Below are 26,118 nucleotides of genomic sequence, written 5' to 3' on the forward strand. Positions count from 1 at the left end.
GCTTAGGTGACTGACATGAGAGCTAGATCTCCACGAATTTCAGTGAGCACTTGGACATCTCATGAGCCTGAAGATCTCCATGTTTTAAGGGATATGCATGACCCACCAGATGCCTGTAGACCTGAAGACACATAGGGTTTTGGGATTATCCACAAACATCTTTCCTGGGCTCATGGGGGACCTGGAGAGCAGGCAGGAGGCACGACAGAGCTTTCTGGACAGAGGTGAGTCCAGAAGCATCTCTATCAAAGCACGACTGGCAATGGGTGGTTTAGGGGGGATATGGCAGAAGTCTAAAGGATCAGGAAAGTCTGCTGAAACGTGCTGAGGGGTCTGACTGTTCACGGTCTCATCATGCACAAGAACTATTGGGAAACTGGTGGGAGACACATTTAAAACAAACCAAAAAAATTTTCCTTTGTATAACCAATTGCAGACCTATGAAACTCCCTGTTGAAGGATATTGCCATGCACAACTTCTCTCCCCATCCCAGAAAATAGCCTGAGAGCGGGAGAAAATTTGAGATAAATACCACAAATGGGCTTATTCTAATTTAGGCCTCCCCATATGGCTGCTGTTATAGGCAGGAGGTGGATGGTCCCATGAGCTGGTCCATAACGAAAACCTGCCCACAGCCATGGAGGTTTTCTGGTCCAGAGCTGAGCCAGAACTGGCAATTTCTTCCGAAGCTGAACTGCAAGGCAGTATCAGCACTTGCTTGGCTTGAGTTTGGTAGACAGCCACTGGTGAGATGGGGAGGTGGAGGCAGCAGGGCAAACTGGTAAGGGGCACCAGGAGCCTTTCACATCACCGAAAGATTTGCCCCTATTATCACCTGCAGTGCTGTAGGTGTAAATTTATCCCAGGCTCCATTTTATAAATCAGGCTGCTTAGGTTCTGGATCAAAAGCAGATGAAGTCAGTGGAGACGGCCCTCCCATTTGGGGCCATGGGGTGGATGCGGATTGACTTGACCCTTCCCCAGCCTCAAAACCACTGAGATGGCCAAAAGCTAATTTCTGTGCCACGTGTTGCTGAGCACAGATCAGCCTTTGTGCACAGTGGGGTCTGAGAAAAAAAACATCTGGCGGCAAGTTGGGAAGCAGGGAAGGGCGGGAGGCTGATGGACCAGCCCCAGTAGGCTCACCAGAGGCTGAGGCCAACAAAGCGTAGGGACCATGCTGGAGGGAGCAAGCCCATTTGCTGTCAGAGCAATTGCCCAGGGGACAGAGACTTCCTGTCCTGGATTTCTGGGGGAAATCTGGTGTATGTTGATATTGTCTGGTTTTGTCTCTTTTTCCCAAGGCATGTTCTGCAACTCAACCCATGCACCACGGCTGCAGAGCGGGGGCGTGTGGTGGTGTGAGGGACTCATCCTGACCACCTTTGTGCCTGCTCCTGTGGAGCCTGCAGCATTCAAACAGCTCCAGACACAGACCATCCGCTGAGATGGTGCTGCTCCCACTGAGGGAGAGCAGCTGAGCTAGAGATAAAAGATGGCCTTTAGCCATCCATCATTGGGAACACCATGGCCATGTGGTGCTCTGGCTCCGTGCTAAACCTCCTGTCTAGAGTGCATCAAGCCGCCTGCACACACGTGTTCAGGCACATCAGGTCACATACCCAGAGCAGGACGCTCGTATGAGCATCCGCACGCTCCTCCCTGCTCAGCTCAAGAGCTGCAGTCTCATTTCTGCTCGATAAACCGTGCCCCAGCCCCGTTGCACCATCTCTCACATTGGAGATATCCATCCTCAGAAGCACACGGGATGGGTTATGGTCTCCCACCAACTGCACCAAGCAGTACCGCCAGATATCTAAACTAGAGCAGGGCAGGTTTAGATTAGACATTAGGAAGAAGTTCTTTACAGTGAGGGTGGTGAGACACTTGCCCAGGTTGCCCAGAGAGGTGGTGGAGGCCCCATTCCTGGAGACATTCAAGGCCAGGCTTGATGAGGCTCTGAGAAATCTGATCTAGTTGAAGATGTCCCTGCTTACTGCAGGGGGGTTGGACGAGATGGCCTTTAAAGGTCCCTTCCAACCCAACACATTCTATGATTCTATGATATGCAAAGCACCAACACTTCCAGAGAGGCTCTACACACATCCTTGCAACCGTTCCTTCCGCAGATGGGGTCACAAACACATTTTCTTTACCCAGGTTACGTGTGGCCAGTTTGCACGACACCCTGTTTGAATGCTCGGTGTCCTGTGATCCAGAGTCCAGCTGGTGAAGGACCCCACTTATCTGCACTGTTTGATGAAGGTGATCCTTGTTCTTCAGTGTAAAACCAAAGGCCGTCGGTTTTACATTTTCCAGCACTACTTGGCACCCAGCCTGCAAATAAAAAGCCATCAAGGTGACTTATAAAGGGAAAAGGGAAGACTTGGTGATGCCCCCAGCCGCGTTGTTGCTGTAAAAAGAAACCTTTATAGAGTTTCTATTTCCTCTTCCTCTGTTTGTTGTTGGTTGGAGGCGATTTCTGCTCGTTATTTGCTTTATGTTGTTTTCCCAAGTTGAAACTCAGGTCCCACCTCTACTGATTTCCTGGAATGGACCTGGAGAACTAGTACAAATGAGAGGTCCTGCCAGCATTCCTGGGAGAGTTGTAACACACAAGCTTTCCTAATGCTCCTGCTCCTGATAATCACAGGGAGCTATCCCAGCTTTCCCATTTAATAAGTACATAAATGAATAAGATGCTAAATTGCCATTTTTCTTGGCAGTTGTAAACAAAACCTTGGCAAACAGTCTCTTTGCAGCCTAGAAGTTGGGAAATACAAACAGACCTTTGATTTTTAAGGATCCCATGATTTTCAAGCCAATTTTGTGTGCTGGGGACTGCTGAGGAGGAGGATACTCTGGATTTTTTCACGCTTGACTGTGTCCATGCTAAACACAGAGACTGGGAGCTGGAAATAAAAAAAAAAAATAATCTTTGATACTGCAAACACTTGGACGGCATTTTAACATCACATGCTCGAGCCTACAAACACAAGAAGAGCCAGTTTGGGTCAGCCCCAACGTCCTGTCTCCAGCAGCAAGCAGTAGCAGACTCCCCAGTGCTCAGTGCAATTTGTTGACAAAACCCTGCCTTTCTTTTTTCTTTTTTTATTTTTTTTTTTCCTGCTAACGTGGTGTGTTCGAGAGCAGGAACATCCAGGTGCAACTATTTGCTGTCATGTTGAAATGCATCTGAGATTGACAAAGTTCCCCGCACTCCAGGAGCGTTACATAACCCCTGGGCACTATAAATTCAGGATTCCCCGCTTCTACACCTCTTCTCGGCCCTTCACTCCTCCTCGTGGTGAACCCCCACTCACGTTCAGCTATGCGGATGCTCCAGCTGCTCTTTGCAGTCATTGTCATCCTCCTCCTCCAGGACGTTCCCGGTAAGGACAAAATACTTATGGGGGGTTCTGCAGGACTGTGGAGAGAGAAAAGTCGGGTTCCTACCTCAAGGTAGGGAAGAACAAGACAGGACCCTCAAGTCAAACCAAGTGAAGTCAAGGCTGACCTGACTCTTGCTTCCAAAGAACCAATTTCTTCTGAAATGGTCTCCATGAATTTCCTGAATGCAGGTGTCTCTGGTTCGTAGACTGTGCGACCCCTCCTCTCCATTCCCTCAAAAGCCACCCAGAAAAGCTGAGCCTGAGACAGGAGCCTGAGATCTGCTCCTGACCAGCCTCATCCTCCACAAAACAAGGAGAACCCCATGAAATCAAAAAAGCAGCTTCCAGGGGAAAAAGTTGGTGGGGAAGACTGCTGGTTTGGGTTTTTTTTTGTCTGTCTGTTTTCTTCTGGGATCCTGTTTAACAGAAAAATCTTCCTTGGCTGGGCTTTTTCACTGGTTTCTTGTATATATATGTTAGGAACAAGGTCACTATGGCGTTAGTAGGGCTATGACTTTCACAGAAAACAAACCTGATAACCAAGAAGAGGAGATTTACTTGCTTAGCCTGTTTATGCTCTCTTTTATTTAACTGAAGTCCTAAGGATAAAGGGAGGGGAGAGAAGGGCTTGCCCACTCCACTGATGGTGGATACCCCTCAGTGTATCCCTCCAGAAATCCTGAACTTGGTGTTTCTACTGCGTGTAAAGAGAAGCAGCACATACCTTTTTTATCAAAACAGGAAGATTTAAAACAAACAAACCCAAAACCCCAAAACATCAAGAAACCATCAATCACAAAAACAAACAAAAAAACAACTAAACAAACAAACCAGTAGATGAAACACCTGTTACAAAAATACACTTTTCTAACTTTTGAGGTTGCCCAAGGGATCCACCTCACCTGGCTCATCTAACCTAACTTGGCCAACCCAAAGCTTGCCGTCTCACCTAGGCTGGTCGTTAAGAGATTCCCAATGCTTGCTGGATGGAGATGCTCCTCCCAGGCACATCTGACCTTCACCACAAAGCCAACTGAATTTCCCCGTTGCCAAGTACAAGCATTTAATTTCTCAGCCAGTGACACCAGCAGGGCTCCAGGTGGGTTTCCAAGTCCCTTAAGAAGGTCTCCCATCCCCTTTTCCCCTGCAGCAAGAGGCCTTTCAGACAGCCAGCAGTGCAGAAGCAACCACGGCCACTGCCGGAGGCTTTGCTTCCACATGGAGCGCTGGGAAGGGACCTGCAGCAGCGGCCGCCTGCGCTGCTGCCGATGAGAGTGGCCATGCTGGGACGGACCCCGGAACCCCAGGGAGACCAGCCCAGCAACCCTGCAACTACAACTGTACGTAGGATCTGCTCTTGGACACCTCCACGCCCACACCCTCAACTTGGGTTGTCCATCACCAGTAAACCTGTTGGTTTTATATATCCTTCTGAGTCCAGAGTGCAGCTGTTGTTTCCTCTGAGATCGACCTGCCTAACGCTTAGGTTTTGATGCACTTGTCCACATTCAGAGCCACTTGAGATGTACTGGGGTACCCAAAACATCTGCACAAGGCTGTCAGATGTGGCACAAGACCAAGGGGACACCTGTGCCCTTCCAGGGGGGCAGCAAGAGAGGGATCTACTGGGCTTGTTCAAGTGGTTATGAAGCCTCTGCTATAACCCCTGCCTCTATCTCTGTCTCTGTCACAGCCTTTATCAACCTCTACCTCTTGCTCCATCCATCTACAGAAGAGACCAAGGCACGATCCGTCCTCTTCAAGAGGATGGATCCAAGACAGAGGTACGATTTTCCTTCTAGGAGGGCTTCTTCCTCCTCCATAACAACAAGAAGGGGAACCTGGGTGGATGGCTCAGGTTATCCACCCCTGAGACAAGGTAAAGGTGGGTGAGATGGAGAAATCCCACTCCCATGGCAAGGGGAAGGGAAAGGGGAAAGAAAGGGAAGGGGAAGGCAAGGCAAGGCAAAGGAAAATGTTTTGGGAGGTGAAAGAGAATAAACTCTTGTATTTCACACCATATCCCAACATCACAAGAAGGGCATCACCGCCTCGTTTCCTGTATCTGCTGATCTACTGGGTGGAATTACAAGTGGTAATGGGCCAAGGCCATGTTCTTTTACAGCAACAACTCACCAGGGAGTAAATGTTGTTGACTGTGGTGCTAAGACGGAAGGGGAATTTCCCACCATGCTGTGCTCTTGTGCAGGACCCCAGGAGCAGGTCCTCACCTAGGAAAGGAGGTGAGGTAGTGTAAGCAAGAATACGATGTCTTGGAGGTGTGAGGAGAGAGTGAGCATGACAGGATGTGAAAGTGTCCTCAAGAGAAAAGCTGGAAGGTTCACCTCTGAAAAACACCCATCATGGTATCTGAGACATGTAAGCAAGGGAATGGCCAAAACTGCCACCCAAAAGCTTCCTTGGACAGCAAAACCTCCAGCTACACACCTGACTTTAACCTAAACCCACTCCACTATCTACACCAGAGCGACCAGTCTTGTCCTGGAGGAAAGAGAAGGAAACCAGCAAAACTAGTGACTCAAATGTGTCAGTTGGCACCCAGTGGGGATGTGTCCCATCTCTGTCTGGACTCTGAGCAGGGATTCCCCCACTCCTCCTACCACCATGGATTAAACCAGTGAGGGACTGGGTTTCTGTGCACTTCCAGGCTGGGGATACCCGTGTCCTTGCTCCTCTCTCTCTGCAGGCTGCAAACATGGAGGCAATGCCTTCATGCAGTGCTATCTCCCGGATGGTTGTCCTCTCCATTGAGTGACAGTCCGGCTCCTCAGGGGCCTCAGAAAGCTCAGCCAGAGGTTAGCAGCCACTCCGGCTCACATGAGCCATCAGTCCCATCGAGCAGATAAGGCTCCCCTTGATAACAAGACCTGCCAGAAATGAGCCTCCAGTTTTTCCACCTTTTTGAAGTCTGACCGGTGAAGTTTTGCAGAACTTTGTCTTTTTGCCAAAATAACCAACTTCCAGTTCCAACCTTCATCTTCCCTCCTTTTCCCCCACCTCCTCCCCCTCCACCTTCCCTCTTCCTTCTCTCTTCTCCATGCACACGCCTCTCAGTGGGGCCGATAGGGATGCTGGGGGGGGACGGGGGACAAGGGGGTGATGTCATCTGTTTTTGGCCACTGCCAGAAGAGGCAAGGGTTAGACGTGTCTGCCTCTAACCTGCCTGGCGCCGGGAGCAACTGGGAGCCTTCGTTTCACAGCCGCCTCTGCGCCTTATCAGGGGCAGGATGACATCTCCGGGACGGGCTGCCGGGAGTTGGAAGGGAAAGGAGGTGGGGAGCCCCTGAATGTGAGCCTTGTGAGAAGCCTGCACGCCTGGGTGTGCGCATGGATGTGTGTGTGTGTGTGTGCTCGTTGGCAGGAGCTGCAGAGGGAAATTTCTCCCAGCAGGATGGAGCCGGCTATCAGCCGCTGCGGAGGAGAAGAAAGCGCCTCTGTGCCACCGCTCAGCCGGAGTAAAGGGCAATGCTGTCGCCCAGCTTTGTTCCTGCTAAGTCCTGGGAGAGTTCAACCTCTCACGTCCCAGGCAGGCAACCTGGAAAATCCTGTGTGACCACCTGGAAAGGGTTAAAAGATTCCCCTTGCCATCAAAGGCAGAGGGAGGGAGGTGAATCCATCTGCCCCTTACCCAAAGCTTGGGGTTGGGAGTGATCTCTAGCAAGGCTGGCTACAAATTTCCGTGGAAATGATATTGAGATGGAGCATTGATCCTCACCTAAATGTTTTTGGCAATTTTTCCCCAACTTCAAATGGAAAACCTTAATGCTCCATAAAACAGCAATAATCCCTAATGCCACCCCGTCTTTTCTTTTCTCCCTCCAGAAAAGTGGTTTAATCAGAAAAGAATTAAATATTTTTGGCTAAACCTACAAACAAACTGTGCTTCCAATCTCCTACAGCACAGCCCTTGGGAGGGAAAAGCCTTGTGGGACATGGGAGCTGCAGCCCAAGGAGAGAAACACTTCCCTACAGCAGTGGTCTTTTAATATTTTTATTTTATTTTATATTATTTATTAACGGTACAAAGAATATTTTCTTCTACCACTCCTATGGATTGACTTGCTTGAAGACAGGAATGACAGCCCCTAAGGCACAGGGCAGTAATATAAACACTGAGTGGTTCTCTTTCTATCTGGAAAATTCATAAAATGCTTGGAAAAACAAGATTTTCTGTAAAAATCGTTCTCACTTGTAATTACAGTGAGAAAATAGACTCTGGAAAACTAGGAGTGCTGTAAAATCAGGGTCACCTTCAGGAAGTCTTTCACACCTAAACCCTGTTTCAGAAGAGCCCCTCTCATCTCAGGCAGAGCCAAGCCTTTGCCTTGGGTAAGTGATTTGAACATCCACAAAGCAAAGATCTCCATCTCCTTGGCCTCCACAGCTCCCTTGAGAGCTGGAGAAACCAGCTCTGTGCAGCAAGAAGTTATGTCTTACAAGGGTTTTCTTATCTCTGTGGATGGCAAAGGGAGCACAAGGTGACCCGCCACCATGGAGACACTTCTGTCGGTCAAATGAACCTCTGCCAGCACTTGGCACTTTTTTCACATGAACAAATTGATGTCCTGTTTGTTCACCCCTACAAGGGGACTAAGAAAAGACACAGCCACCGGGACTGCCCCGTGCTGACCTCAGCTGTCCACGTCAGAATGAAAGCCTGGCAGTTGCTCAGCCCTAATGTCTCAGAGGCTGTGTAATAAAGTACATTTTTTTCTAGGCGTAAATAAATGACTTCACCCTCCTGGCAAGGTGCTCTGGGCTCTTTCGGCAGCCCCATGCGGAAGAACAGCAGTGCTGGAGCAACGCAGCCCCCCTCTCCCCAAGGAGGGAGTGCTGGCCGGTGGGGATGTTCCAAAACAAACACCGTGGCGAGCAGCTGCCGAGCTGCTCCCCATCATGCCGGCAAAGCCACCTGCAGCCAAAAGTTTGTGGCTCTTGGTTTGAAGATGCCCCAGGGATGAGACGTGGTGCTGAATTTGGGGAAAAGCTTTGCATTCCAGATAAAGGGGGATAAAGGGCCCCTTTCCCCTCTCCATCCTCCTCCCCAGGGCCACCGCTTGCAGGACCCGACCCCAAGCCCTGCAAGCATTCAGCCCTTCCTCCAGGACCAGGTCCCCGCGCCTGGGACAGACACGAAAGCTGTCAGGAGGCTTTATTGTCCAGAACTTCGTGCCACTATCAGCAACTCCCACGCACTGGAAGTGAGATATGTGTGACAACATTTTTTCCATTGGTGAGCTTATCATTGCTGAGAAGAGGGGAAGGGGCTGGGGATGGTGATGGGGAGGGTGGGGGAAGGAGGGAAGGTGTATTGTCATGAAAGCCCACCCACTCCATCCTTCACCCACCCCATGCTCCCCTACTCTATGAAAGAAAGAGATGAAAAATGGGGTTTTGGAAGAATGTGTTGGCAAAGCAGTTGTGTCAGACGTACAGGCTCCTGGACTAGTAGAGACAATCCTACATTCCTTGGGTAAGATCCGAACACACTCTTCCTGAAAACATGTCTCTTAATTCATATGGGTGTACATACAAACGGAGAGACCTTCTGCAAGGATGTTGGCTGGGCTAGCAAGACCCCAAGGGGTATGACCCCTCCTTGGTGTCAGACTGATCCTTCCCAGAACTGGGGGAAGGACACTCCAGCCAGCAGGAAAAATATTAATACAGTAAAAAAATCAGCTGTATCAGACACGGACAGAGCAACAGGGACCCAGTCACTGTGGCTGCAGTTGACAACTGAGGGTTGCATCTTGCTGGGTTTTTGCAATGGTCACTTTTATCAAGCCCTGGGAAGGCAAGGTCTTGGCCCACAACCCTGTTTTGCAGAGCAGAACCTGAAACCTGGCTTTCTAGGTCTTTATCGGGAGAAGACAGGGGCAGCAGAAGTAAGGCATGGCTCTTCAAGCCTGGCAGTCCATCCCCAGCCTGAAGGACCTGATTCCATGGTCCTGGGGCACCAGAAAACAGTGAAGTTTGTGCAGCTACAGGAGCTATGGGGAGTAAACCAAACCTGCAGCTGGACGATGGGAAGGCTTTAGGGAACTACGAGACTTGGTGAATCTTCTAATAGAGGTCTGGAGTTGGCACTTGCAATGGCAACGCGTCTCACGTCTGCAGGACAAGGAGCTGAGGATACAGGTGTGATTTTAGGGGGTCTCTACATTTGCTCTGGAAATCACCAGATTTATTCCAGGGTAGGCAAGTTCAAGCATACCACAAGTTTGCCATTAGCCCCTTTCCTCCCAAGCTTTGGATTTATGCAGCTCTTTGAAGCACCCACCTCAAATAAAACATGGTTCCTGGGATGAAAAAAAAAAAAGGTAAAATAATCTCTCCTAACAAGCTGAGAGTTTATTTTCAGCTTTTTACAAGGAAAACCCAAGACAACACTACCCTGGTTTTGCTTCAAGGAGAGAAATTTGGCAATGTTATCTCGGGACCATGGGGAGGTAATTGCCCAAAGGAGCCATCTCTGAAGGCAGAGGTGAAGCTGAGCTGGCATGTGAGCAAGTTTATCTCCCCAAGGAGGAAAGTTATGGATTTGCCCATTAAGTGCATTACGGACTCTCCAGGCTGGTGTTTCCAAGGATTGGGCTGGATGACAATACAATCTTTCAACGTATGGTCCACAGTCAAGGGGCAGCCCTTATCTGTGCACCAGACATCTCTTGACACTGAGCACATGGGAGAGAAAATGCATGGAAGTTCATGGCAGGGGGAAAAATGTGCGTGTTTTGTCTGCTCAATGATGTCCTTACTTCTGGTAGCTGGTGTGGAGAGGTGGCGGCTGTGCTTCTGTGATCGATGGGAGGTTTAACCTTCAGCATTGTCACTTCCAGGCTGTCTGTTCCTTGGGGAGCTGCTATCTGCTGGGAGAGGATGGTCTTCAAGCACAGTTCATTAGCAGAGTCCCCTGGGAGGTGACTGGACGTGGTGGGTTAAGCACAGGCTGGAAAAGGGTCTTTTACATTTAGTGACACAATGGGGGATGAGCCAAGGTCCTGCTGAGTGTAGGCAGAAGCAATTTTGGCTCAAGCTAATCCAGCTGTCAGCCCCCACAACGGCCCTGTCACTCACCAGAGTCACGTGGTGAAAGCCTTCAAAATGCCTTCAGAGACAGGAAGAATCATCCCACCAGCCATTGCCAGTCCCCAAGCCTCCACCCGGACCATCCTGACATAAAACTGAACCTCAAAATATGTGTGGAGACCTTCTGTGACTTAAGCATGGGACAGAGACAAATGGTTTTCTCATGAACAAGTCTGTCTGCAGCAGTAACGCTCTCATGAGGGCAGTGGTCATCCTTAGGCCAATAAATAAGGTTTGTGAAGGAAGGTGGTGTCATAAGGCCAATAAATATCATCCTGTGGAGTGAGGAAGGAGAAGGTGCCTTGGTTTTTTGGACATTCTCTTATCTGTACCTAAGCACAATGTATCCATGTCCATGCTGTGAAGCTCTTGAGAACAGAAGACTTTTCCCAGATTACCCTTTCACCATCCAGGCAACTGAAAGGCTGAAGAGTTTCCCCCAAGCACCCAGAAGGTCTTCCAAACCTGGCTATCCAGCAGATAAGGAGTCCAGCTGGACTGCAGGGGTGACAGCCTAGCAGAGGACAGAAGCACCTCCAGTTCTTTTCTTGCCCCACTGCTACTTGCCCATCTCTTTGGTGTTCTCTGTCTTCACAGCTTGTAGGTCACCCAAGTGGGAAGAATCTGCTCTGGAAGGGTGCTATCTGCACCAGGGAAGGAAGGTGAGCTAATGGTATTCGCAGTAAGGTCCCTCTGGGGACCCTCTGACTGCTGGGGTCATGGGCTTAATAACATAGGTGAAGCATGGACCAAGGCACAATGGCACAAGAAACTTGGAACCAGACAGGAATATGTTGGTCAAGTGTCAGAGGACAGACCGCCACATGCCATCAGGAACAGAACGAAGCCAGTTCTCGTGTATAGCAAAAGAGCAATCCTGGTTTCCTTGAAAAGACTGTATTTTTCAACCTGCCGTGCTCATGTGTCTATGTGAGCTGTCCCCAAGAGTCACATCACCTGAGCTCTTCTCCCTGTGCCTGGGACTGTCCTTTGAGCTCAGGATGTATCAGCAAACAACTGGAGGGCACCAAAAGTGATGGAGGAGGGACTCAGAAGACCTTTCCTCTCTCCTTTCCTTTTCCCCACAGGGCAGCGAGTACACAGATAATCTTGTTTTGAAGGACGTGGTGAAGGTCCTCCTTTAGCTGGGAAAACCTGATGTAACAGATGGTAAAGCCAAGGCATCCATGCACCACAAAGGCTTTTGGGAACCCATTCTTGTGGGCCCATCCTGGGTTGGATCAGGCAACCACCCAGCAAGAGGTTATGAGGCTGCAGACCCAATCCTGCACCATGCAAAATGACCACGAGCAAATCCAAATCCAGGGTTCCCTCTTCCCTCTATAAGAAGGGGTGATGCAGAGATGTGCATGCTTGCGTCATTGCTTTGCCAAAATCACACAGGGCATCACTGGCTGACCCCAGTAATACATTTCTGGAAGGAGAGATCTCCCAAATTAACATTCAACCATGCACTGATTGCCTAGTGAAATAATTTGCATGAGTCGTGGTGGGGTACAGAGGGGAGGAGCAGGCAAACCCCAATGGTTTGTCCTCCTTGAGAAATCCCAGAACTAAAGCAGATCTTCTTCTTTAGCCCTGCCATCGATCAAGACACACAGCAAAACAACTGCCAACAATGACTACTTTCAAGGAGGTCTGGATGAGTGCATGCACCAGTCCAGAAATATCCCTGGTGCCAGATGCTCCTCCCAGACAGTGACAGAAATGCTGAATCAAAAATCAGTTGGGGTTTTTGTTCTGGGCTGAGTCTGCCTGAGCCAGCATCCTGGTAAACAGGAGGTCAGTAAAGGCTTGCTGTGGGAAACAACCTTATTTGAGGTTTGGCATTTGTTCAGCTCCAGGATAGAGTTTTTCCTACAGCATGTGACCAGGCACGTGGACAGCCAGTATCCACTCCTGCCTCTGAGCGTCTTTGTAAGCTTTCCTGCCTCGGTTTACCCATCTTACAGATGGGAGCAAGGACAACTCTCTCTCACAAAGGTGAATGATGGAGAACAGCTCATGAAAACATGGAGTAACTGAGGCTGGGTGGGACCTCAGGAGATTTCTGATCCACCCCCTGCTCCAGCCAAGGCAACCTAGATCAGCTGCTTTCAGGGAAAGCTGAAGGAGGTGTCCCAGAGTACCAAAAAACATTTATTAGATTTTTAAGAAGTATCTTAGAATATTATCTTTACAATATCTTAACAGTAGTAAAGGCTATCTCGGGACACGGGCTGCTAGGGACATCCATACTGAAGAAAGTGATTTTTGACAGGATTAAACCTCCCACAGAAACATCCTGTGACTCTGGTTTGTTTTTTTTTCCCCTTGTGCAAACTGAAAAGCAAAAGCATTCAGCAGGAAAATTCCTTCATATGCTGTCCCAAAAAAAAAAAAAAAAAAAAAGGTTGAAAAAAGTGATTTTTCACTTCCTACCCTAAAACTTTCCTTCTTGGGGGTTACGGAGGGGGTGAACCTGTTTCTCTGCCCACCCTCCCCACCCTGGGGAAGATGGATTGTCTGGAGGTCACGCAGCCCCCACGAGCAGGGCAGCTCAAAGCCATCCATCGGGGTGTCCCCATGGCGAGCCCCCCAGGCTGCCGCCCCCTCAGCCGATCCCCAGGGTGTCCAGCCGTGCCTGAAGAGACCGTGGGAGTTTGGCTACCGCTTCCCGGCTCTTATCGGCACTCATGTGCTGCCTGTCACCGATCCCACTTAGCTCAGCCACCACCAGCCCACCCCGGGGCCAGCCCCGTCTCCAGAGGACCCCCGCTATCTCCGGCACCGGTTGAGACCTTGGTGGGGTCTCGTGGTTTTCTCCTCCAGCAGAGAACCTGCCCTGGCTCCCCACCCTCTCCCATCACGCCGCTCCCCTCCGGCCCCTGCCACTGCCGCGTCTGGCACGGGTTCAGCTGTTTCTTGCCGACCGAAATAGCAGCAGAGATAAGCGACCCAGGCAAGGACCCAGGCAGAGACAAATTTCCATTCAGAAAAGCATCTTCTCCACCCCTTCCGGGAGGACAGCCCAGCCACCGCCAGCTGGTGAGGACCTCTATTCATCTCCCTCTTCGTCCCCTGCAGGCAGGGCAGAAGGGATGCGGTGATGTGACTGAGGTCTCACAGCATGCCCGTGCAAGATCTGGAGGATGATGGGTAACCAAGAACTCTCACAAACCCAACACCATTCATAACAGTGTTGTTGCTGGAGTTTGGCTGTTTTACATATGTATGGAGGAAACGAAGCCGCTGCAAGGAGCAGACCATGCCTCAAGGACTGTCTTCTGCTCTCACTTGTTTCTTTCTGTCTTCCAGTGATGCTGCCCTTTGGGTGGCTTAGCAAAGGAAACAAACCCAGTCCTGGGCCCAGAAATTCCTGGAGAACAGCTCTGGAGCTGACCCAGCCTTGGGCATTGCCACTTTCATGTGTGGAGTTACCCAGACTTTCTTATTGTTGGCATTTTAACACCTAACAAGCCATGAGGGAGCCTACCCTTCCCTCCAAAGGCTTTCTGATCAGGCCTGGAGAAGTTGGTCTGGCCTCCTTGGCCAAGAGACCACAATGCTGGCATGACAATGACTCACTGAACCCACCTTTCTTTCACTAAGTGCAGTTTAGGATCATGGTTCTCCCTTGTCATGGCCCATCTCAGGTACCGCCTTCTCACAGATTACCCTCCATGTCATGCCCATGATGTGATCACATGTCCAACCTCCAGACCCATCTGGAGAGGAGTCATGGTATCCATCTCTAGAGCATGCTTAAGAGACATCCAGATCAGCAGTAGGAGGCTGAGGGACAGATAGCACAGCCCCCTGTGTGCCTTCATTGCTTTCTCCACATGACCTGGCTGGACATCACCACCAAGTGTTTGTGGTCCACACGAGCCCTGCGTCGCTGATGCCAGCTGGAGACCTGCCAGTGGTACCATGAGCACAGGCTCAGCTCCAGCATATCACTGATGTTAGTGGTGGCATGAGATGGACTGTCTCTAGAGAAGGCTTGTGGCCAAGCTCTTACTTTGTCCTCTCTTCTCATGGCTGCCCAAGCCATTCCTGGAAATTCCAGGGGAGTGTGGCTACCATTACCTAACTCTTATCACCACAAGATATCCCACCCTGAACCAGAGAGATGAGGAGCCCAGGGAAAACACAAAGAGAGAAACAGAAGACAAACGATTTAACCCACAGGTATTTCACCTCCATTCCTTTTGGCCCATGTCCCACCTCCTAGGTGTTAGAGGAACTGGTTCTGCCTTTGGTGGACACCAGCCATCTCGTGGCCAAGTCAGTCGATTCCCTGTGTGCTCGTGGTTGTCACTATCAGACTGGGATTTTGGTTTCTATCCCCAGCACCACCAGTGATGGCTTCTGGATCAGGTTACTGAGATGATTTTGCTTGGGCTCATCTGCCCCATCCCTTGCCTGGTAGCGCAGGCAGGTGTGCTGCATCCCATCTCATCACGGGGCATGCAGTCACTCTCTAGATCTTTTCAGCCTCTGGTGCATCTGAAGGATTGACCTCTTCCCTTCTGTGGCTGTCATCTACCAGACCCTCACTGTTGGCAGGGTACCTTGGCAGGACATGGATAATCCCTCCTATCAAGGAGGGAATTAAATAAGTGCCTTTTTCTACACTTTTAAATTACTAGGTCCTTGCTTTTAATGCTGACCAATAAGCACTGAGCTAAACAAGCTCTGGGCCATCACTACATTCCCAACAAGCTCTCCTGGTACAGTCCTGGGAGCCTGTCGGTAGAGAAACGATTCTGAAGTACCACCAGGTTAGATGTCCCTCCATCACACCAACCTGTGTTTTAGGTAGAGTTACACCAAAGGTTACAGCCATAATCAGGATGAAAGATAGTTAGCATCTGGACTGGAGTTTTATCCATCTTCTACACCTGTAGAAGAAAGGCTGTGTCTTGGAAAAACTGTGCAAAAGGACAAGATTTGCAAGTGAGACCTACTCAAAGGTGATACCAAGAGCATATGCCTGAGTGATCAGCAGGAAAGTGGTGGTGTCTACAGAAATCGGTCAGGAAACACGTTTTTTACGCTCTACCGCAGTAAGATTAAGCACCAGGACACCTGCAAAGGGAACCCTGAAGCAGGACAGACCTGGGACATGGACACAAGCACCCATCTCTCTCCCAGCAGGATAGCGCGGTGTTGGGTTTACATCAAGTCCAGTCCCCAGGATACCCCCTCTCTGGGGCTGTCTATGCACAAGGCAGTTACTTGGTCTCGCCACAATGGGAAGCATGCCACTAATACATCAATTAGCAGGGCGTCACAACAGGATAATTAACAGTTTCCCACAGGGTTGTACTTGGAGTGTCCCAGCCAGGTATGACCCTGTGGGTGTGTGACAAACCCCTGCAGACAGATCTCCTGGACCAATCCCAGCTCCCACCTTGCCGTGAGGCTGAGATCTGTTTCCTAACACGATGAGAAAGATTTTTCTGGGCTGCCTTTGTCTCGTCAGCTTCCTCTTGCGGCACAACGTCTGCTGTAGGAAAAGCCATGATCCTCATTTCCCTCCTACCCTCCATTATTCCTCTATATTCCCCTTCCAGGGTCTTTTCCTTATCTGCCACCACCTTCCTGTTTTTCTTCCTCATCCAGCACCCTCCAGCCTCCCTGGCTCCTGGACCATCGGCTCCTGTCGAAGTGCTTCCTCCTCCTCTAGCTGATGTCCTCCCAGTGATAGCCCCGAGCATCCCAGGGGATTGCAGGCATCCCACGGGGGCCCCGCTGGGAGAAGGTGGCGGCGGTGACCCCATACCAAAGGAAACGGCGCTGGGAGGAAATGACAACACTGGACTACCAGAATATCTCCGAAAATGGCTACCCTAGGGATGCAGAGATAAGCAGAAAAAGCCTCATTTGGTGGGGAAGGAGAAGGAGGTCAGGGCTGTTCATCTGAGATGTTTACGTGTCTTCTGGCATAAACACTGGTCTGGGCTTTCCCAGCAGGCGCCAGCATCCTTTTTGGAGTGGGGGAAATGGTTTATACAGCCTCTGCTCACCTTGGGATGTGCAGCTCAGCACCGTGGCAGCAAGGAAGATGCTCAAGGCCATGGGGAGATAATGTTAGGAGGGCCAAGCCCTGACACAGCAGTTGTCAAGAAATGGTCCCCTCTTTTTTTGGTGTTTGTTGCCTTGGGTGGGTGCCAGTTCAGGGTCAGGACCTCACTGTATCTGATGCTGATAAGACTCAGGGCTATCCCTTGCCCCTTTGGTGGGACTTACAGGCACTCGATGCACAGATGGCACCATGGGGACACAGCCCATCCCATGGGACAGCTGCCTGCCTTGTGAGGACTACCATAGATGATGTCCACCATACACCTTAGTGGGCCAGTCTCAGGAGCCCATGGCTTGTGCAAACAACAGCACATAGTATTTTTCAGCTACAAGTTCTTGGAGAGGCTAAGAATGCTCCCTGTACTTGAAGCATGCAGCGAGGTCCCTCTGGGAAGACCCCATGGCATTTTGTAAGCTCTCAAAGGTGGGCAACTGGGTGCTGCCAGAAGCTACCACCACCTCTTTCCCCATCCCACAGGCTCTCCATCCCAGGAACCTCCTGCAGCCAAGTGATGCCCCAGGGTGGGGAACAGGAACGAGGACCTAGGGGACAGGCCCTTGGCCCCCACTTCACAGGCATAGCTGGAGATACAAACGGGCTGTGCACAAGGGCTGTGTGTTGGCACATCTGCCTCCCTTTCCGCAGGTGAAGAAGGCCACCTCTTAGCTAAAGAGTCATAGAATGGTTTGGGTTGAAAGGGACCTTAAAGATCATCCAGTGCCACCCCCTGCCATGGACAGGGACACCTCCCACCAGACCAGGTTGCTCCAAGCCCCGTCCAACCTGGCCTTGAACACCTCCAGGGATGGGGCAGACACAGCTTCCCTGGGCAACCTGGGACAGGGTCTTATGACCCTCACAGTGAAAAATCTCCACGGAGCCTTCTCTTCTCCAGGCTGAACCCCCCCAGCTCTCTCAGCCTGTCCTCACAGCAGAGGGGCTCCAGACCTCTGATCACCTTCATGGCCCTGAAGACACGCTTCAATCTAGCTAGGAAAAAGCCCAGCTGCCAACTTCCTCTCCAAAACTCAAGACTTCTCCAAAGTCCCAGAACAGCATAATTTTACGCTTAGGTCTCAGTTTAAATACATGCACGTGACTCCGTTGCAATGAGTTCGAAGCACGCTCACTGTCTCAGAGCCAGCTCCATCTGCTTTTCCCAAGCTGAACCTGCTGCCTTCCTCCTGCTATATTTATCAGAATGATTTAGTTGGTTGGAAAGTGCCTGGGGAGGCAGCAGGGGTGGAGAGACCTTGGAAATCAGCCATGGGAGAAAACCTGCAGCCGCCTCCATCCTGATGTGGCTGTTGCGAGATGCTCTCACGTCTCCCTCGGGGCCATTCCAGTGTAAAGCTGGGAGGTTGCTCATCGTTCGTTGAATTGCTCATGCTCTACAGATAATTTTTAAGTCTTTATTAGCAGCTTTGTGCGTGGCCAGCTGGGCTTGTTCTCCTTGTCCTAGAGATCTTCTCGTCTCCTAAACCTTCACAATCCTCATCTCCAACTGGAGATTTCCAGGATGAGGTGCCACTTTTCTTCTGCCCAGGAGACGGTCCAAAGCAATTTGTCCTCCCCCTGTCCCTCAGAAACCACAGGGATAGTCAGCCTAAAATGCTTTTGTCAGAGTTAGGTTGATGGTTGGACTCGATGATCTGAAAGGTCCCTTCCAACCTGGGCAATTCTATGATGCTATGAAAATGGGAAGTCTTGCTGATGAAAGCAAGATCAGTGCATTTAGAGTACCTAAAAAAGTTTTGACACCTCTATGCGATCCTGTGGCAGTGAGACCAGAGGAAAATAACACGCGAAACCTCTCCAAAAACCCCACAATGAGAAAGCACAGCGTGCAGCTGCCTTTTGCTCCTCATTTTTTTGCATCCCTTGGCAAAACCTCTTCCCAGCTGGAAGCCCTGCCCGCACCAGCCAGGAGATACTCGCTCATATCTCTGTTTGCAGCTGCCGGAGTTGAGCAAGCTTCGCAAGCGATTTCTGCTGCACACCCCAGCACGTGGACTCCTGTTGGGCAACCAGGCTTGCAGCAACAGAAGCTGAATCCCCTTTGCCGTGGAGATTTTATGGAGCTCAGCTTCCCATTCGTTCCTGCTGCACACCCCCCTTGCATTTCAGTCGCTGATATGTTTTTTTTCTTTCTCTGCCGCGATGAAGGAGGGCTCTGCAGTTGCCTTATTTAGCTGCCAGCAAGCACTTTAAATTCTCCAGTTTCTTCAAGGGTCAATACTTGCTGTGCAACGAGGCTGTTTCCAGCCTGAGCAGGTGACAATGGTATCACCACCGGGCTGGGACTTGATTCAATCTCTCTCCTGTAGACACAGATAAGGGTGCTGCAACTCCACTATCTCCTCATCTCCTGATTTTCCTCACTTCTGAAGCGGATCTGCCTTTGTTTCTTTTAGGGAGGGGACCACTCGAGGCTGCTCAGTGGGGACAGAGGGCAATGACCACATCTGGAGAGGGTTGGGGCTGGAAGTGAGGTGAACCTTCCCTGCTCACCTCTCCCCACTCCCTTGGAGGGATGCTGGGGTGAGGGACATTTCCCCATTGGACCTTAAAATGAGATGGGATGAGATGTCTCAGCTCCCTAAAGGTATTTGAGGTCGCAATTCCCAAACAGACAGGGGTCGATGTGGTAGAAATCATCCTCCAGGAATGACTCCTGTTCAAAGTGATGGGGCCAGGGCCAGCTTTGGCGATGCTCAGGAGCAGGAGCTGGCTGATTCTGCAGTTTTCTGCCTAGCCAAGCAAATGTGCTCCACACACATCCCTTTGTAAAGCCTTCCCGGACCACAAGGTGGCATGAAAAAACAGTGCAGCCTGAACCGGACTGGTTTCCTCTCCGATCTGGCCTCATCCAGCAAACCAAGAGGTCCCGAGTGGGATCCTGCTGGGATGGAAGGCACAGCGTGTCCCTCCTGCCCCTGGGAAACTCCACGTTTCCTCGGCTTCCCCGTCCTGCGCAGCTTTTATAAATAAATTAAAACGAAATAAAACTTATTTCCAGTCCGTCCCCACCCGTACCCAGGACAGGCTCAGGCTGGCTCTTAGGTACCCGTCTCACCCGGTCCATAGTCCCTCATCACTGACCCTCGGAAAACCCTCCCAGCACTTTGCCCTTCCTGCCCCAGCTCCTTACGAATGACCCCGATTTCCAGTTCCACCAGTTGTCCTCCTATTTCCATTTCCCCCCCTGAGGCTCATGTATAAACAAAGCAAAGAACAGGGAAAAACAGGGTTACCAGGAGAAAATGGGTCCCGGGTGGCCAGCGGCGTGTGATGGACCCGCAGACGTCACCAAGAGCCTGGCACGGTGCCTGATGAGATAACCTTTCACTGAAGCACCAAAACCCACCCATTTCCGAGGAATCTTGGGACATTTCCCTTCCTGCCAGGAGCCAGCAACCCTTCTAGCTTTGCGGGCAGGCAAAGGGTGCAGGCAGCATGGCCAAGTGGTTGCAGCAGGGCTTCCCATGGGTCAGGACTGCTCATTTCTCCAACAGGACTCACCACGGGATGGACCCTTTGTGCGTCAGTTTCCCTTCTGCAAAGTGGACACTGATAATGGCTCTGCAGAGAAACAGATATCTCCTTGAACCTGAATTCTACACATACAAGACACAGCCTCCATTCCTATATCGTCTAGCAAACCCAAACACAATAAAGGACAAATATTTTGGCCTAAGGACCCCCCCCAATGTGTGTTTCATGCTGTGAGCAGGAGACATCAAGAGATGGAGATAAATTTGGTGGCACAGATAAGAGTCTGGGCGTCTCTTTGAATAGACAAGGGAAAGTACAGCTTTGTTCCTTGGCCAGACGCTTTGGGAAAGCATCTTCCCAACCCTGTACCATGACGGAAGACTCACTTGAGTGTAGGAGCAAGACCCATCAACCAAGAACTCACTTTGCTCAGGGTCTTGTCTTGGCCTCGGTTAACCTCCGAGCCTGCAGAGAAAGGCCAAAATCATTAACCACTCCCCAAAAAAGCTGTGCCCAGAGCTCTCCCTGTAAAGTCAGGATGTCAAAGTTGCTCTTGATGGAAGGCACTGACATGCTGGTCCTGCAGAAGAGGAAAGGACACGAAGAGAGGTTTTTGCTTTATCGATCCCTCTGTCCAGCACCCCCAGAAAAATGCTCTGGATGCAAATTTTCATGGCGCGTGTCACTGCCCCCATGTCTCTCTCACTTCTTCTTTCCAGTGGATTTCCTCCTCCGAGGCCAGCTGGAGGTTTCTTTTTGAAGCACAAGAGCTGTCCCCATCCTTGGCTTTTCTTACGCAAACCTGTCATCTGAGTGTGGGGTGACCACAGAGGGGCACAGAGGGGAAGTCAGCTCCTGCTTTCTCTCACAAGCCAGGACAGAAAAACAGAGATTGCGGCTCGAAAGCACAACCTCAGCAAGTGACAGAGGGATGAGGTCAGGATCAGGCACCCAGGGAGAGCAGCTGAGATCCCAGTGCTTACCACCACTCTTGAATTTCATGGAGGGTGGGGTATGGTAGTAGCAAGACCAAAGTCAGGCATGTACCACAAAGGGAAATGACGTCACAGCATCTGCCCCAAAGCATCTGAACCCACCTGAAACCTTGGATGGAAAGCACATTGGGAAGGTGCCCTAGAGGTAAGGTGTTTCCCAAGAGGAACATTTTGGTCTACTTGGGACCATAGAAGATGTCCCACCAAGCCCCATGTTGAGGGCGAGGCAGGACTGAGGAGCTGGCCCAGCCCAAAGAGCTGAGGAAGAAGGCCCCTTTATGGGGAACAGGGTAGATGGAAAAAGTTACTGGAAACTGAAAAATCAGACAGAGTTGTGGATCAAAATAATCAGTCCTGGACTGCTAAACACAGAGGTCAGCCTCTGGCTCCAAGAGTGCCACAGTCAAAAATTGCCAGGAGAGCTGGCCAGAGAGGTCTGGCCACACTGAGTTATAATTGAGCAGTAATGTTCACACCATAGAATCATTTATTTTGGAAAAGACCTTTAAGATCATCAAGTCCAACCATTAACCTAGCACTGCCAAGTCCACCACTAAACCATGTCCCTCAGCACCACATCTACATGTCTTTTAAATACCTTCAGGGATGGCAACTCCACCACTTTCCTGGGCAGACCGTTCCAATGCTTAATAACCCTGTCAGTGAGGAAATTTTTCCTAATATCCATCCTAAACCTCCCCTGGGGCAACTTGAGGCCGTTTCCTCTTGTCCCATCGCCTGTTCCTTGGGAGAAGAGACCCACCCCCTCTGGCTACCCCCTCCTTTCAGGGAGAGAGTCGTCTCCCCTCAGCCTCCTCTTCTCCAGGCCGAACACCCCCAGCTCCCTCAGCCGCTCCTCACAAGACTTGTGCTCCAGACCCCTCACCAGCTCCGTTGCCCTTCTCTGGACACGCTCCACCACCTCAGTGTCTTTCTTGTGGTGAGGGGACCAAAACTGGACACAGTATTTGAGGTACAAAGGTCTGTCTCAAATCAGATGTGGGATGAGTTTTGCTCTCAGCCTCTTACATGCCAGACATGAAGAGAGACATTTCCACCTTCAGATGAGAGCAGTTCGGCACTTCCTTGGGCACAGCATAGGCTTAGCACAGCTGATTGTGTTTGCTTGAAGTCAAAGGAGGGGAGACACCCCAGGAAGTTGAGACGGATGAAACAAGGGAACCAAGGAGAGCTTTTCAGTAGAAAATATGGAAGATACTGTTCATATTTAATTTAGAGAAGGATTTTTCCCCTTGTTAGAGCCAAGGATCAGTTTTGTCACTGTGCAAAGTGACAAAAGCACAAGAAGGACATGGAGCTGTTGGAGCGGGGCCAGAGGAGGCCCCGGAGATGCTGGGAGGGCTGGAGCCCCTCTGCTGGGAGGACAGGCTGAGAGAGCTGGGGGGGTTCAGCCTGGAGAGGAGAAGGCTCCGCGGAGACCTTCCAGCCCCTTCCAGTCCCTCCAGGGGCTCCAGGAAAGCTGGGGAGGGACTCTGGAGCAGGGAGGGGAGCCATGGGATGAGGGGGGATGGTTTTAAACTGAAAGAGTGGAGATTTAGATGAGATATTCTGAAGAAATTCTTTGCTGTGGGGGTGGTGAGCCCCTGGCGCAGGTTGCCTAGAGAAGCTGTGGCTGCCCCATCCCTGGAGGGGTTCAAGGCCAGGTTGGACGGGGCTTGGAGCAACCTGGTCTGGTGGGAGGTGTCCCTGCCCAGGGCAAGGGGGTGGCACTGGATGATCTTTAAGATTCCTTCCAACCCAAACCATTCTGCGATTCTATGATGGAGCAAGAGGCTGGACAGGCTGCTTCAGCTGCTAGTTCAGCAAGGGGGCTGCGTGCTCCTGTTGTAGATGAGAGATAAAAAAAACACCGCAATGCCGTGGTGATGACAGTGGAGAAGGTTTATTGAGGGCAGAGCATGTTTTTTTAAGAATTTTCCTTCGCCCTTTGCAGGTTTGTCCCAAAAAGCAACAGCACTCGGCTGTGCCATAATGGCATCAGCAGAGCTAAAGCTGACAACTGAGCCTGGATTTCCATCCATGCAGTAATGTAGGTGGAAACTGGGGGCGTCTTGGTGTTCTCCAACCCCTGTACACCCCTTTTGCCTTACACTGCTGATGGTCCTCAAGAAGCTGAAGGCCCCTTCTAGATCTGGAGGATCTTGCAGCATCCTCGTCCCTATTCCCTGTGAATCCTTGCAAACAGGGAACTCCGGTTATGCAAACCCGTAGTGCCTGGTGACTCAGCCGAGCTCACGAGGAAGCGGGTGACTTTGCTGGGAGGTGACTCAGGAATGGGTGACATAAGCAAAATGCTTCTTCCCACCATTGCTGGGACAAACAGAATCCAGATCTGGGTGAGCAGAGGGATGGTGAGGTCAGAGCCTGCTGACCCTGGCTGGGTTTGGGGTGGCAATGGCAGGGCTATTGTTTGCTCCTGAAAAGTTTCATAGAATCACAGAATGGTTTGGGTTGGAAGGGACCTTCAAGATCATCCAGTTCCAACCCCCTGCCCTGGGCAGGGACACCTCCCACCAGACCAGGTTGCTCCAAGCCCCGGCCAACCTGGCCTTGAACCCCTCCAGGGATGGGGCACCCACAGCTTCTCTGGGCAACCTGGGCCAGGGGCTCACCACCCTCACACCAAAGAATTTCTTCCTGATATCTCATCTAAATCTCCCCTCTTCCAGTGTAAAACCTTTCCTTCTCCTCCCATGGCTCCCCTCCCTGCTCCAGAGTCCCTCCCCAGCTTTCCTGGAGCCCCTTGAGGGACTGGCAGGGGCTGGAAGGTCTCCGTGGAGCCTTCTCTTCTCCAGGCTGAACCCCCCCAGCTCTCTCAGCCTGTCCTCCCAGCAGAGGGGCTCCAGCCCTCCCAGCATCTCCGGGGCCTCCTCTGGCCCCGCTCCAACAGCTCCGTGTCTCTCCTGTGCCGAGGCCCCAGCGCTGGAGGCAGCACTGCAGGGGGGTCTCCCCCGAGCGCAGCAGAGGGGCAGAATCCCCCCGTCGTCCTGCTGCCCACGCTGCTGGGGATGCAGCCCAGGATGCAGGTGGCCTTTGTGGGCAGCAGAGCTCATTTTCTGTCTGGGCAAAAAAATCTCGTCAACATACCCCCATCTGCTACTGAAAAAGCCTAAATCCAGCAGAATTAGCCAATAGCCGGTTTGGTGAGTATGAAAGCATATTTTAGTGAATTTTTTAAAGCCGTGTGCTCCAGCAGTAGCTCTGGCAGCTGTTGAAAGCTTGGAGAGTGAGGATTGGAACTCAGGATGTCCCAGCTCCCATGGAGAGGTGAGAATTATGTCAGTGTCTACCCCTTCCAGCAAGGATTTACCAGGCAGGGTTACGGCTTTATAAAATCCTGCTTACCAGTCGCCCTGGGCAAGTTACTTACTATGGCAGCCGATCATGCCGTAATAACCGTTATTATCCCCATGAAAACCCAACCGATGAGTCACGGGAGATGCTCTGCCGCTGGCGAGGGCACGCAACTCAGCTGCAAATTCTACAGGAGCAATTAGATGGCTGTTAGGGACACAGACATAACTCACATTTGAATAAATTAGTTTGCAAATATGGGCACAAGATGTACACCTGATGTACCCTTTCAAATCACTGAGACAATGCTTTTCTATTTTGCAGATGAAAAACCCAAATATGTTGTCTAAAATGACACGGATGACCAATCTAGACTAGCTAATTGTCAATTTAGAATCATAGAATCTTCATGGTTGGAAGGGACCTTTGAGATCATGGAGTCCAACCATACACACACAAAAAAAAAACCCCTACAATCTCTATTTGTTTCAATTTAAAGGAATAAATGCTGATACCCAGCCTTGAAGTGACATCTTTTAGGCCAAAAATGCATTTTTATTTCATTACTCTCATTAATCCCATTAATTCGTTTATTTAATTTATTTCCCAAGTGGCTCTTGTTGGGTAACCTGCAATATTTTGTAGATTAGGTTGTTCAACGCCCAATGACAAGATGACTGGGAAGTGGAAAACTGTCATTGAGAAGGGCAATGTTGACTTTTGAGAGTGAATTGTGATGCCTGAACAGGGACATGAAGTCAGGAATAAAAATGTGAAGGAAGGAGGAGAGGGCAGGAATATTAAAGACCTGAAAGAGCAAATTCTGTAGTTTGGGAAGGAAAATTTTAGTGTTTAAAAGTGGCTGACAAAGTTGAATTTGGAAAAATCTGGGTGGATACACACAGAAGGAGGTCTGGTGAGCTGGCAATGCGGGCTTTCAGCCCAGAAAACCAAACACATCCTGGGCTGCATCAAAAGAAGCGTGGGCAGCAGGTCGAGAGAGGTGATTCTACCCCTCTACTCCACTCTGGTGAGACCCCACCTGGAGTACTGCGCCCAGCTCTGGAGTCCTCAGCACAAGAAGGACATGGAGCTGTTGGAGCGGGGCCAGAGGAGGCCCCGGAGATGCTGGGAGGGCTGGAGCCCCTCTGCTGGGAGGACAGGCTGAGAGAGCTGGGGGGGTTCAGCCTGGAGAAGAGAAGGCTCCGCGGAGACCTTCCAGCCCCTGCCAGTCCCTAAAGGGGCTCCAGGAAAGCTGGGGAGGGGAGCCATGGGATGAGGGGGAATGTTTTTACACTGAAAGAAGGGAGATCGAGATTAGATATTAGAAAGAGACTCTTCACTGTGAGGGTGGTGAGCCCCTCTCCCAGGTTGCCCAGAGAAGCTGTGGCTGCCCCATCCCTGGAGGGGTTCAAGGCCAGGTTGGATGGGGCTTGGAGCAACCTGGTCTGGTGGGAGGTGTCCCTGCCCAGGGCAGGGGGTTGGAACTAGGTGATCTTTAAGGTCACTTCCAACCCAAACCGTTCTGTGATTCTAACTATGCGGCGCAGGCTTTGGGGTCAGGGAGGAGCGCGCTTCACTCCTATCCTAAGCCAAGCCAAGCTCTTTGCTTATTAAATAAATCTGCATTTCCTCCCCTTGTCCTAAGCAATAATGATTTTAAACCCTGGAGATGAAAAAAAAAAAACACCAACACACCCGCATTATTTAGGA

General features: G+C 50.8%; 1 protein-coding gene across 1 annotated transcript; it reads left to right on the plus strand.

Moving 5' to 3' along the window:
* Positions 1-3,097: 3,097 nt before the first annotated feature.
* Positions 3,098-4,819, plus strand: LOC141741425 (gallinacin-13-like). Its single transcript, XM_074582091.1, has 2 exons — positions 3,098-3,393; positions 4,544-4,819. Exons 1-2 carry the CDS (start codon positions 3,333-3,335, stop codon positions 4,663-4,665), a joined length of 183 nt encoding a protein of 60 aa, XP_074438192.1. The 5' UTR covers positions 3,098-3,332; the 3' UTR covers positions 4,666-4,819.
* Positions 4,820-26,118: the final 21,299 nt, after the last annotated feature.

This window comes from Larus michahellis, chromosome 3, assembly GCF_964199755.1.
Source record: "Larus michahellis chromosome 3, bLarMic1.1, whole genome shotgun sequence".
Lineage (NCBI taxonomy): Eukaryota > Metazoa > Chordata > Aves > Charadriiformes > Laridae > Larus > Larus michahellis.